The sequence below is a fragment of the Bufo gargarizans genome, chromosome 8, assembly GCF_014858855.1.
Source record: "Bufo gargarizans isolate SCDJY-AF-19 chromosome 8, ASM1485885v1, whole genome shotgun sequence".
In the NCBI taxonomy this organism is placed as follows: domain Eukaryota; kingdom Metazoa; phylum Chordata; class Amphibia; order Anura; family Bufonidae; genus Bufo; species Bufo gargarizans.
This window is the reverse complement of record NC_058087.1, coordinates 169270735-169285404: the sequence shown is the minus strand read 5'-3', so window position 1 is coordinate 169285404 and position 14670 is coordinate 169270735. Positions and strand designations below refer to the sequence as shown.

Sequence of the window (14670 nt, the reverse complement as noted above, 5' to 3'; positions counted from 1 at the left end):
GGCGGCCCATTGTAGAAATGCCTATTCTTGTCCACAAAACAGACAAGAATAGGACATGTTATATTTTTTTGGCGGGGTGAATGGGTCCGCACCCGAGCCGCCAAAATTTCGCCTTTCAAACTTTTATTTGCTGGAACGGCCGTACGCCTTCAGCGGAGGAAAACAAGGAGGAGGAAATTACACGAGAACCGATCATTGTGCATATTTTATTTGCACCGTTTATAGCGAAAGAGTAAAATAAATAACCGCTGGTCCCTCCACAGCCGGGGAGGTTTCTCGGGTCCTCCTGGGTTACATGACCGGGTCGTACCTTCCTGCTGATCCATTGGTCATCGCCTGAACATTAGTTTCCCTGTGAACACAAAAGGAAGTTACGAAAACATCCAGTCAGAATATTCGCTGGGTCTAATCCTCCTGCGAGATCTGCACCCTCCCCTCCTGAAATACTCTGTGCTGCTGGGCACTCCGCTCCTCACACTTATTCCCCTCCTCACATTATTCCCTTCCTCACATGAGAGGACAGGTCACTGCCTTCCCCCACAAGATCAGCACACTGTTCCTGAAATACTCTGTGTTGTTGTGACCCTGCTCTTTTCAATTATCATATGTCCTTACCTCAGACACTGCGTCATCTAACATCATCACATGAGAGCATAGGTCACTTCCCCCCTATAATGATTATCATACCCTCTCCTGAAATACTCTGTGCTGCTGTAGGCTCTGCCTCTTACACCATCAGTCTGTGACCTCCTGCTTGTCTCCATTCCCACCTCACATCATGTTGTTGCCCCTTTCACATGCGGCCCCTAACATCACATGAGAGGACTCAGGTCACTGCCCCCCCCCAAGATCGACACACCCCTCTCCTGAAATACTCTGTGCTGCCGTGACCCCGCTCTTTCCAGTTATTGCTTGTCTTCATCTCTGTCCTGACCTCAGACGCTGCCCCTGTAACATCTAACATCATCACATGAGAGGACAGGTCATTGCCTCCCTATAATGATCAGCACACTTATCTCCTGAAATACTCTGTGCTGCTGTGGACCCTGTCCCTACCACTATCAGTCTGTGACATTCTGCTTGTCTCTATTCCCACCTCACATCATGTTGCTGCCCCTGTCACATGTGGCCCCTAACATCACATGAGAGGACTGCCCCCCACAAGATCGGCACACCCCTCTCCTAAAATACTCTGTGCTGCTGTGACCCCGTTTTTTCCAGTTATTACTTGTCTCCATCTCTGTCCTCCCCTCAGACGCTGCCCCTGTGACATCTAACATCATCACATGAGAGGACAGGTCATTGTCCCCTTATAATGATCAGTACACCCCTCTCCTGAAATACTCTGTGCTGCGGTGACCCCGTTCTTTCCAGTTATTACTTGTCTCCATGATCTCTGTCCTCCCCTCAGACGCTGCCCCTGTGACATCTAACATCATCACATGAGAGGACAGGTCATTGTCCCCTTATAATGATCAGTACACCCCTCTCCTGAAATACTCTGTGCTGCTGTGACCCCGTTCTTTCCAGTTATTACTTGTCTCCATGATCTCTGTCCTCACCTCAGACACTGCCCATGTGACATCTAACATCATCACATGAGAGGACAGGTCATTGTCCCCTTATAATGATCAGTACACCCCTCTCCTGAAATACTCTGTGCTGCCTTTCGACTAACTCTATTAGTTCTTTCTGAAATCCAGCAGTGAAGTTGCAGTGTGCAGCTGTTTTATTGGGAGAGCTCTCCCGGGGCGATGGTGGAGTCAGTCAGGGCCGAGGTTTGGATTCTGTGATTCAGGGTCCAGGAATGATTGCATTTCCAATCCACGTCTGCCAAATCCTCCGCGCTCACTGCTGGGAACGCAGCGGAATACTGGCGGGGGAGGGCACCGACTCCTGGTAAATGCCACGACTAGATCCTTACCGCCTGCGTACAACACTTTATTACATAACTTTCTAATATTCATTTTCAATATCTCTGCTTGCTTTGCACGGGAACATTTTTGTTTTCATAAAATAAAAATCCATCCTGTTCCAATTCCTCTAACAGCTGAGGGTTTGCTACAATTGCATCCACTCCAGACAATCTTCATGTGTTTAGCTCACAAACCATTGTAGCAATATTAGGTCTGTTCTCAGCCTCTGGATCCAAACCAAGACTTTTCCCATATACTGACAGCAAGCAGAGATACTGAAGCACACTTTGTTTTATTTCTTTTTCCGACTTGTCCCCATGTAATACTATGTCTGTGCTCACGAGCGCTAGCTTCTGTAGTTATACATACAACCACTAGGGGGAGCACCCAAGCAATGAAAGGGGTTATCCAGGAATTTGATATAGATGGCTTGTCCTCAGGATAGGTAATCAATATCAGATCAATTGGGGGGGGGGGGCATTCCAGGTAACCCCGCCGATGAGCTGTTTGAAGAGGCCGCTGCATTCACTCCTTGCAGCTTACCAAGCACAGCGCCGTACATTGTATAGTGGTTGCACTTGGTATTGCAGCTCAGCCCCATGCACTTCAATGGGCCTGAGCTGCGTCTAGGTCACGTGACCGATGTACGGGGATATCTCAGGCTCAAGGAGAACTACAGCCTCTTTAAAAAGCTGATCGGCGGGAGTCAAACCCCTGATCATCTGATATTGATGACCTATCCTGAAGCTAGACCATCAGTATCAATTTCCCACATAACCCCTTTAAATACAGAACCCTGGGGTAGTCCAGTATTCAAAAAAACATGGCTGCTTTCCTCCACCTGCACATGGGTTATGTCTGTCCGGTGAACGGAGCTGAGCTGCCATACCACATACAACCACAGGGCCGGTGTAGCGCTGTTTTTGGAAGTAGGCAGCTATGGTTTTCTAATCCTGGACAAGTTGCTGCCTTTAAGTGGTCCTCTTACCCCAGCTCTCTGTCTCCCTCTTGTGGCAGGAAGTGTTTCTCCAATGATTTCAGCACGTTGCAGGGAAACTGATGCTTGTGCGTCTTCATGTAGTTTAAAACATATTGGTCCGCATCCGTGATGATGAACCGGTGCCTGAAAACTAGAGAAATGGGGCTGTTAAACTTGTCGCTGCCACTAGGGGGGGAACTCCCATTGATGTCAATGTACATTAGCGATGAGCAAAGTTTTAGTAAAATTTGATTCGGCTGCTTCGCTGAATTTTCAGAAAAAGATCCACTTCGAGACAAAGTGCATTTCTTTGTGGGTGCGGCGATTGCGGCGCTTCCCGTTACTCTACCCCTCAGATGCCGCGTTCATACATGATCGCGGAATCTGATATAAATTACAAAGTGTAAAATAAAGCAAAAAAAATAATAATAATACTTACCCGATCCATTTGCTCACGGGATGCCTGGCGCAATTGAAGTTCTGGCTCGAAATTCTGCGCGGCCCGAGAAGATGTCATATGTCGCTGAGCGGGATTTTGGAGGAGTTCTTCAATCAAGATGGTCGCGAGCAAATGGATCAGGTAAGAATTACTTTTTTTTTGTTTTTTGCACTATTTCAAGTTAAGTCGGTTAGCTTCCGCGAAGCACGAGGGTTCTCCGGGCTTTTTCATACTGATGGCCTTGTGCGCTAGCAAGATGGTTCTCTTTCCTTAGGAGACACCTCTTTGCCTAATGTACACCATAGAAAGATTGCCCCCTAGTGACGGCAACAGGTATGACCGTCTCACCTTCAACAACAGCGCCGACGGTGAAGTCCGCTGGGCCGTAGTAGACGGGACTGTCTATAGAGGAGCCCGGTTTGGGAACTCTGCTCTTCTCCAAGAATTTCCCTCCGATGATTCCTGAGTTACGGACTTGGGGCTCGAAAATGCTGACGGTGTCATCGGACAGGTAGTAAGACAGGATGAAACGTCGGCCCTTGTCCTCAGGGTTCATGGAGTCCTAGGGAGGAACAAACTGGGAACCATTAGATAGGTAGACTGGGTGACCCACCAGAGGGTCCACACACGGGATTCGAATGCCATAGAAAGTGTAGGGCGGAGGAGCTTACCAGGGCGGCTGCGTATCTCAGGACCATGTGGTCGTTCTCCAGCATCTTAATCACATCTTTCTTGGGCGGTTTGGGCACCAGGGTGAGACAGTTCTGAAGAGAGTCCTCTAGTAGACCGTAGCCATTGTATGGAGGGATCTCCTGGAGGAGAGAGACACAGGACGCCTCAGAGAGCCGCTCTAGTGTTGTGTCGTCCTATCGAAGTGTTAACCCTTTTGTTTGTTTTTGGCCCTCGGCAGCCATGACTATTTTCTGCTGATCCGGGGTGCACCACCAATGAGGCGAGGTGAGGCCATTGCCTCAGGCAGCACCAGGAAGGGGCAAGAGGCGGGCAGCGGAAGGGGGACTATCTGTTTCCGCAGTATAGTATTGGGCGGTGTATTACCCTGTATGTTCTGTAGCGCTGTATGGCATGTTTTCCAAGTATGTCTTTAACAGTAGCCCTGGAGGAAAGGCTGGGTGCCCCCCTGCTGCTGATCATGGTAGTACCTGGGAAGGAAGGAGGGCTCTGGCCTCTGACGTCAGGTCTTTATTAAGGGGGTCTGTGTTTCTTTACGGGGTACTGTCTGGGGTCTATACTTATTTTGGAGGTCTACTCCAACCTCTATATTTCGGGGTTTAATCTGGGGTCTGTATTTATTTGGGGGTCTAATTTGGAAGTCTGATATGGGGTCGATATTTATTTTGGAGTCTGATCTGGGGGTTTATATTTTAGGTTCTGGTCTGGGGTATATATATATTTTTTTTTTGGGGGGCTGATCTGAAGTCTAATCAGGGGGTCTACGTTTATATCACCGGTCTAATCTGGGGTCTGAATTTACGTAGGGGGTCCTGTCTGTGGTCTGTAGTAGTTTAAGGGGTATGTTGAATAAAGCATAGGTATTAGTATTTTCAGATTCCATAAATCAGGGGGTGTTCTCTATGGATGGGGGGCGGTGTATGACACTGCACCTCTCTGTACATCACTTTTCAGGATCCTCTGATATTCCTTCCTAAAAGTTGACACATTTGTGGCCATCCCCCATACCCTATCATATAGTTGTCTATATGGCACTTCTTTTTCTTTATGCCAAAGGGGGCACCGACAAGCCAAGGGTATGTAGATACCAACGAGCCAAGGGGGCACCAACGAGCCAAGGGTATGTAGATACCAACGAGCCAAGGGTATGTAGATAACGACGAGCCAAGGGTATGTAGATAACGACGAGCCAAGGGTATGTAGATACCAACGAGCCAAGGGTATGTAGATACCGACGAGCCAAGGGTATGTAGATGCCGACGAGCCAAAGGTATGTAGATACTGACGAGCCAAGGGTATGTAGATACAGGGTCAGGCCAGCTACGTGGTAAAGGAAGGCCTCGCTCTACGTCTACCTGTTTCACTTCTTCCTCCTTCGGCTTCTTGACGTCTGCGGGGGTCATGTCTTGGACTCCCAGGTTCTCCTGATAGAAGTCCCGGGTGTAGGCGTCACAGTCGTACAGGAAGAACTTACGCCCCAGAATGGTGACATGATGGCCCACCATGAAGTCCTGCGGCGAATACCACTCCGTCACCTCCTGGTCTGAGATTTCCAGCACACATTTGGGAAAGGTGTCTGTGAGAAAAAGATGAAATGTGACGAGGGATCTCGATATGGAAGGTTTTCGAGTGATTCCCCCTGTGTGTGGGATCATGGCTCACCTCTTAGATCCTTCACAGATTTCGGTAAACGCTGGCGTTTCATTAATACGGGGAAAGGATCCCTTCCGTCATTTCTCTCGTGGACCTCCCGGACCTCGACGGTGTCATCCACGAGGTAATAGTGTACAATGACCGGTCGTGTCTCTCCAAACATACTGCCCGAGTCATCCCAGAGCGAGAAAAAACGCAGGACCTGGGAAAGCAGAGCTTGAGGTGAATACATATTCTCACGGCTGAAGGTTTGTAACAATCGCATCCAGTCTAGACAACCCTTCGTGAGCTACATCATTTCTACAGAGCTTGGAACGCCATTTTTCTGACACAAAGCTCCAACTTCCAGCAGCCACCACTAGGGGGAGCTCATGGAATATGTAGTATTGTGCTCAGTGGACCTTCTTGAAGGACGCAGCTATTTTTTTGTTTTTACATCAATGCTTTCTAAGAGCCATACGTTTTTCCATGGATTTAGTCATATGAGGACTGTTTTTTTTTTGCGGAGCAGATGGATCACGGACCCATTCAAGTTGGCTGGTTCTGGATCCGTCTGCGGAAGCTGCGCGGAGGGTGCCTGTGCATTGGGGACCGCAAATTGTGGTTCCCCAATGTACAGAACAGCTGGGTAACAGACGTGTGAATGGACCCTAATAGACACATTTAGATGCAGTTTTGGGGGCCTTCTTTCAGCGCCCCACAATCATGTCTCTGTCTGAACACGAAGATGCTGACTGCAGTATCTAAGGGGTTAAACGACCAGTATCAGTGTTATCGGAGGCAGCAGTAATATGCAGTGGACCCCCACTGCAGATGGTCCGGGCACACAGCTCCTGCGCCCACACATCCCCGTACCATACACTGCACTGCATCAGGACATTGAGGCCCCTTGCAGACGAGCGCGTCTGGATTAGGTGCGTTGCGAATGCGTTCAGTGAAAAACTGACTGACTTTGCCTGCAATCGCGTTCAGTTGTTCAGTTTTTATCGCGCGGGTGCAATGCGTTTTGATGCGTTTTTCACACGCGTGCTAAAAAAACAATGTATACAAACAACATCTCTTAACAACCATCCGTAAAAAACGCATTGCATCCGCAAACGCATTGCATAACGCAACTCCATTCACCTCTATGGGGGCCAGCGTTGCGTGAAAATCGCAGAATATAGAACGTGCTGTGATTTTCACGCAACGCACAAGTGATGCGTGAAAACCAGCGCCCCATTGAAATGAATGGGTCCGGATTTGGTGCGTTTGCATCACGCATTGCACCCGTGTGGAATACTCGCTTGTGTGAAAAGGGGCCTAAAGGGAACCTGTCACCAGTGACCTCCCTATGCAACTGTGTGACTAGACACGCCGTTTTTCTTTTATTAATCCAAGGCTCCGTTCCTGAGCTATAATTTTTCTTAATATGCAAATTAGGCCTTTGATGCAATGAGGGTGTCGCCATTGCACTTGTTGCGCCCAAGCTGCTCTACTTTCTCTGGTCAGACCCTGCTTCACTGCTTTGCCGCTTCCTGGCCACTTCCTGGCCCTGGTCACAGAAATGAGTGGTGCTTGGGTGCAGTAAGAGCAACGATGACGCCCTCATTGCACCAAAGGCCTAATTTGCATATTAAGAAAAAGTATCATAATTTGGGAACAGAGCCTCGGACCAACAAAAGAAAAACACACAGCTTTGTGTCTGTGCTAACAGTGTGATCGGGCGGTCGCTGGTGACAGACTCCCTTTAAGGCCTCATGCACATGACCGTATGTATTTTACCGTCCGCAAAACGGGGATCTGCAAAATATGGATGACGTCCATCTTTTACGGACCACAAAATGCATACGGTCATGTGCATAAAGCCTAAACCTGACTTCCGTAAGCTCCTAAGCTCCCCCTAGTGGTGGCTTCAGGTAGGCAGAATGTTATGACGCGCAATTATATCAGGTGCCAATGATTCCGGATTAAAGGAATTTTTCTGTATTTACAAGGATTCTTACCTTGCGGTCCATGATTAGGAATTGCTTGAGTTTATCGAAGTCGGGGGGTGTTTTGTAGGTGCGGTCCGGCTCTCTCCGGAACTCAGTGTAAGGATCAGAAGGGATCTCCTCTGGCAGGTTCAGTTCGATGCCCTCGCTTTCTAGGAAGTCCTGTGTAAGAGGATATCAAATGAATGAAATGTGTGCGGCGTACATTACCGCGGAGCAGGACGTTCTTGTCTTGGTGATGAAGTGCAATTTCCCGTCAATTTCAGTGCAACTTTTTTTTTTTGGTGTCGAAAGATGAAAAAGTTGCAGGCGCCTCCCACTGGGATAAATGGGAGCGTACTACTGCGACATTGTTACCATCAATCGCTCGTTACCTGTGTGAATTTGTCGCAGCTGACAATGCGGAACGTCCGGCCGTAGAGGGTGATGTTAACGCCCACGTTGAGATCCTTCCAGTGGTAATGATCCCCATTGTCATTTTTAGGGTGTCTCTGTCGCTTTATAAATGTGCCCTGAGGTATGCCGGAGTTCTCCACCGGGGGCTCCACCACAGATATAGTGTCGTCCTCCAGGTAGTAATACACACTCACTCTCCGTACCCTGTAGTGCTCGTCTTGGGAGATGGGAACAGCTTCTTTAAAGTAGGCTTCAAATCTTAACACCTAGAGACGGAGAGAGCAGAGGATTCTTATTATTCTGGAGGAGTTTTTCACTATAGAAATGACTACGGGACTCGTAGAGGAAGGAGCGCCCCCCGGGTATCCGGTACTGACCTCCATCTATTACATCTTGATTTACCTTTTTGTCAAAAGCCACGTACACCGGGATGAAGCTGGACGGCGGCGCCTGCTTCACTTGCCCATAGGTCAGAGTAGGTCTTTTGTTGGAGAGTTCATCGAGCTCGGCTTGTGACAGCTGGTTCACTGTAATGGGATCCCCACCGATCCCTACTGTGGGAAGCACCGGGCGGCTGTACCCATTACGATAGGTCAGGGTCTGGGAGCGATGGAAAACAGATTTCTGGAAAATAAATGTAATACATGGTACACACCGGGTATAGTATTATATTTGGTACACACCGGGTATAGTATTATATATGGTACACACTGGGTATAGTATTATATATGGTACACACAGGGTATAGCATTATACATGGTACACACAGGGTATAGTATTATATATAGGAACACATAGGGTATAGCATTATACATGGTACACACAGGGTATAGTATTATACATGGTACAGAGGGTATAGTATTATACATGGTACACACCGGGTATAGCATTATACATGGTACACACAGGGTATAGTATTATACATGGTACACACAGGGTATAGTATTATACATGGTACAGAGGGTATAGTATTATACATGGTACACACCGGGTATAGCATTATACATGGTACACACAGGGTATAGTATTATACATGGTACACACCGGGTATAGTATTATACATGGTACACACCGGGTATAGCATTATACATGGTACACACAGGGTATAGTATTATACATGGTACACACAGGGTATAGTATTATACATGGTACACACCGGGTATAGTATTATACATGGTACACACAGGGTATAGTATTATACATGGTACACACCGGGTATAGTATTATACATGGTACACACCGGGTATAGCATTATACATGGTACACACAGGGTATAGCATTATACATGGTACACACCGGGTATAGCATTATACATGGTACACACCGGGTATAGCATTATACATGGTACACACCGGGTATAGCATTATACATGGTACACACAGGGTATAGCATTATACATGGTACACACCGGGTATAGCATTATACATGGTACACACAGGGTATAGTATTATACATTGTACACACAGGGTATAGTATTATACATGGTACACACAGGGTATAGTATTATACATGGTACACACAGGGTATAGCATTATACATGGTACACACCGGGTATAGTATTATACATGGTACACACAGGGTATAGCATTATACATGGTACACACAGGGTATAGTATTATACATGGTACACACCGGGTATAGTATTATACATGGTACACACAGGGTATAGCATTATACATGGTACACACCGGGTATAGTATTATACATGGTACACACAGGGTATAGCATTATACATGGTACACACAGGGTATAGCATTATACATGGTACACACCGGGTATAGCATTATACATGGTACACACAGGGTATAGTATTATACATGGTACACACCGGGTATAGTATTATACATGGTACACACAGGGTATAGCATTATACATGGTACACACCGGGTATAGTATTATACATGGTACACACCGGGTATAGCATTATACATGGTACACACAGGGTATAGTATTATACATGGTACACACAGGGTATAGTATTATACATGGTACACACCGGGTATAGTATTATACATGGTACACACAGGGTATAGTATTATACATGGTACACACAGGGTATAGTATTATATATGGTACACACAGGGTATAGTATTATATATGGTACAGAGGGTATAGTATTATATATGGTACACACTGGGTATAGTATTATATATGGTACACACAGGGTATAGCATTATACATGGTACACACCGGGTATAGTATTATACATGGTACACACCGGGTATAGCATTATACATGGTACACACAGGGTATAGTATTATACATGGTACACACAGGGTATAGTATTATACATGGTACACACCGGGTATAGTATTATACATGGTACACACAGGGTATAGTATTATACATGGTACACACAGGGTATAGTATTATATATGGTACACACAGGGTATAGTATTATATATGGTACAGAGGGTATAGTATTATATATGGTACACACTGGGTATAGTATTATATATGGTACACACAGGGTATAGCATTATACATGGTACACACAGGGTATAGTATTATATATAGGAACACATAGGGTATAGCATTATACATGGTACACACAGGGTATAGTATTATACATGGTACAGAGGGTATAGTATTATACATGGTACACACCGGGTATAGCATTATACATGGTACACACAGGGTATAGTATTATACATGGTACACACCGGGTATAGTATTATACATGGTACACACCGGGTATAGCATTATACATGGTACACACCGGGTATAGCATTATACATGGTACACACAGGGTATAGTATTATACATGGTACACACAGGGTATAGTATTATACATGGTACACACCGGGTATAGTATTATACATGGTACACACAGGGTATAGTATTATACATGGTATACACCGGGTATAGTATTATACATGGTACACACCGGGTATAGCATTATACATGGTACACACAGGGTATAGCATTATACATGGTACACACAGGGTATAGCATTATACATGGTACACACCGGGTATAGCATTATACATGGTACACACAGGGTATAGTATTATACATGGTACACACCGGGTATAGTATTATACATGGTACACACAGGGTATAGCATTATACATGGTACACACCGGGTATAGTATTATACATGGTACACACCGGGTATAGCATTATACATGGTACACACAGGGTATAGTATTATACATGGTACACACAGGGTATAGTATTATACATGGTACACACCGGGTATAGTATTATACATGGTACACACAGGGTATAGTATTATACATGGTACACACAGGGTATAGTATTATATATGGTACACACAGGGTATAGTATTATATATGGTACAGAGGGTATAGTATTATATATGGTACACACTGGGTATAGTATTATATATGGTACACACAGGGTATAGCATTATACATGGTACACACAGGGTATAGTATTATATATAGGAACACATAGGGTATAGCATTATACATGGTACACACAGGGTATAGTATTATACATGGTACAGAGGGTATAGTATTATACATGGTACACACCGGGTATAGCATTATACATGGTACACACAGGGTATAGTATTATACATGGTACACACCGGGTATAGTATTATACATGGTACACACCGGGTATAGCATTATACATGGTACACACCGGGTATAGCATTATACATGGTACACACAGGGTATAGTATTATACATGGTACACACAGGGTATAGTATTATACATGGTACACACCGGGTATAGTATTATACATGGTACACACAGGGTATAGTATTATACATGGTATACACCGGGTATAGTATTATACATGGTACACACCGGGTATAGCATTATACATGGTACACACAGGGTATAGCATTATACATGGTACACACAGGGTATAGCATTATACATGGTACACACCGGGTATAGCATTATACATGGTACACACAGGGTATAGCATTATACATGGTACACACCGGGTATAGCATTATACATGGTACACACAGGGTATAGTATTATACATGGTACACACCGGGTATAGTATTATATATGGTACACACAGGGTATAGCATTATACATGGTACACACAGGGTATAGCATTATACATGGTACACACCGGGTATAGCATTATACATGGTACACACAGGGTATAGTATTATACATGGTACACACCGGGTATAGTATTATACATGGTACACACAGGGTATAGCATTATACATGGTACACACCGGGTATAGTATTATACATGGTACACACCGGGTATAGCATTATACATGGTACACACAGGGTATAGTATTATACATGGTACACACAGGGTATAGTATTATACATGGTACACACCGGGTATAGTATTATACATGGTACACACAGGGTATAGTATTATATATGGTACAGAGGGTATAGTATTATACATGGTACACACAGGGTATAGTATTATACATGGTACACACAGGGTATAGTATTATACATGGTACACACCGGGTATAGTATTATACATGGTACACACAGGGTATAGCATTATACATGGTACACACCGGGTATAGTATTATACATGGTACACACAGGGTATAGCATTATACATGGTACACACAGGGTATAGTATTATATATGGTACACACAGGGTATAGTATTATATATGGTACAGAGGGTATAGTATTATATATGGTACACACAGGTATAGTATAACATGTTGCAGACAAGATTAGGTATTGCTACAATGAGTCTGTAAAAAAACGGACGCATCAGATGGACGCCATCCGTATTGCACCCTGGGCTCATTCACACGACTGTATTTTCGGTCCTCATCCTATTCACATTTTTTGCGGATCGGATGCGGACCTATTCATCTCTATGGGCACGCAAAAGATGCGAATAGCACACTGTGTGCTGTTCGCATCTGTAAAGATAGGAGTCTTACTCTTGTCCGTTTTTCAGACTAGGACAGGACATTTCTGCAGGAGTAAAAAAAAATGGCGGCAGGCTTGCTCATTATCTATGTTTTGCGGATCTGCGATTTGTGGACCGCAAAGACGGATATGGTCGTGTGATGAGCGACAGACAGCATACATGCACAGAGTGACCATTAGGCATCACTTTTATATAATGCCCAGCATCACATCTCAGCGCCACTTACGGTCGGGTCCCGGTAGGTGTTCCCGGGCAGGAATGGCAGCCCGTGCACAGGATGAGAGGACATGATGTCTGTCCCTGGATGTCTCCTCTCTCGCTCTATGGGCCCGGCCGTCTCCCTGCAGCTTGTTCTGTCTCCAGGCAACGGTCAGGCCTGACTCTGGTCTCCATAGTAATGGTAAACACTGTGTGGCCACACCCCCTGCTGCTGGTCACCTGACTCTCAGCTTCCTGGTCTCCTGTATACACAACATGATTACGTGGGGCCACTTAGTGGTCACCCAGCTTTCCCAGAGTCCTGAATGACAAAACAATCGGCCCATTTATTCAGGAGACCCAGCTTTCCCAGGGACCTGAGCGGCTAAATGTCTATTAATGTAGTAGTGAATCTAACTGGGCAGAATAACCATTCAAGGCACCCAGCTTTCCCAGAAATGTCCTTCAGGTTACCCAGCTTTCCTAGAGACCTGAAGGGCACCCTGTATAAGGCTACATGCACACGACCATATGTGTTTTGCGGTCCACAAATTGCGCATACGCAAAAAAGAGGATGACGTTCCGTTTGGCATCCTTTTTTTTTTTGCGGATCGTTTTGTTTTGCGGATCTATTGTAATTTGCAAATCCGCATTTGCACATCCATGCTTCAGATTCCGCAAAAAAATAGAACATGTCCTATTCTTGTCCGCAATTGCGGACAAGATTAGGCATTTTCTATAAGGCCTCCTGCATTACATCCAAATCAGCGAATCCGGCGGGCAGTTCCGACGACGGAACTGCTCGCCGGATCACACTGCCGCAAGTGTGAAAGTAGCCTAAAGGCCTCCTGCACACGACCGTATGGCTTTTTCAGTGTTTTGCGGTCCGTTTTTCACGGATTCGTTGTTCCGTTTTTTGTTTCTGTTGTGTTTCTGTTTCCGTTCCGTTTTTCCGTTCCGTTTTTCTGTATGGCATATGCATTATACAGTAATTACATAGAACAAATTGGGCTGGGCATAAAATTTTCAACAGATGGTTCCGCAAAAACGGAACAGATACAGAAGACATACGGATGCATTTCCGTATGTGTTCCGTTTTTTTTTTTGCGGACCCATTGACTTGAATGGAGCCACGGAACGTGATTTGCGGGCAATAATAGGACATGTTCTATCTTTCAACGGAACTGAAATATGGAAACGGAATGCATACGGAGTACATTTCATTTATTTGCGTAACCATTGAAATGAATGTATACGGAACACAAAAAACGGCCAGTGAGGCCTTATGCACACAACCGTTGTTTTGGTCCGCATTCGAGCCGCCGTTTTTGCGGCTCAAGAATAGGCTGTTCTACAATGGGCCGCCCGTTCCGTTCCGTAAATTGCGGAAGGCACACGGGCGGCTTTCGTTTTTTGCAGATCCGCAGTTTGCGGAACGGCACGGTCTTGTGCATGAGGCCTTAACGGTTGTGTGCAGGAGGCCTAATTGGAAATGTCCTTCAGGACACCCAGCTTTCCTAGAGACCTGAAGGGCACCCTGTATAACAAGGCAGTTACTATTCTAAACACTCAGCT

At 45.5% G+C, this 14670-nt stretch overlaps 1 protein-coding gene across 1 annotated transcript; it reads right to left on the bottom strand.

Annotated features, from left to right (window-relative positions):
- Window positions 1-206: 206 nt before the first annotated feature.
- Window positions 207-13242, bottom strand: EFHC1 (EF-hand domain containing 1). The gene is made up of 10 exons (XM_044302944.1): window positions 13124-13242; window positions 8449-8670; window positions 8025-8312; window positions 7663-7812; window positions 5687-5879; window positions 5380-5600; window positions 4006-4146; window positions 3683-3896; window positions 2905-3046; window positions 207-352 (listed from the first exon to the last, which is right to left on the bottom strand). The coding sequence occupies exons 1-10, from the start codon at window positions 13184-13186 to the stop codon at window positions 292-294; spliced, it is 1695 nt and encodes a 564-aa protein (XP_044158879.1). The 5' UTR covers window positions 13187-13242; the 3' UTR covers window positions 207-291.
- Between the last annotated feature and the right edge of the window lie 1428 nt (window positions 13243-14670).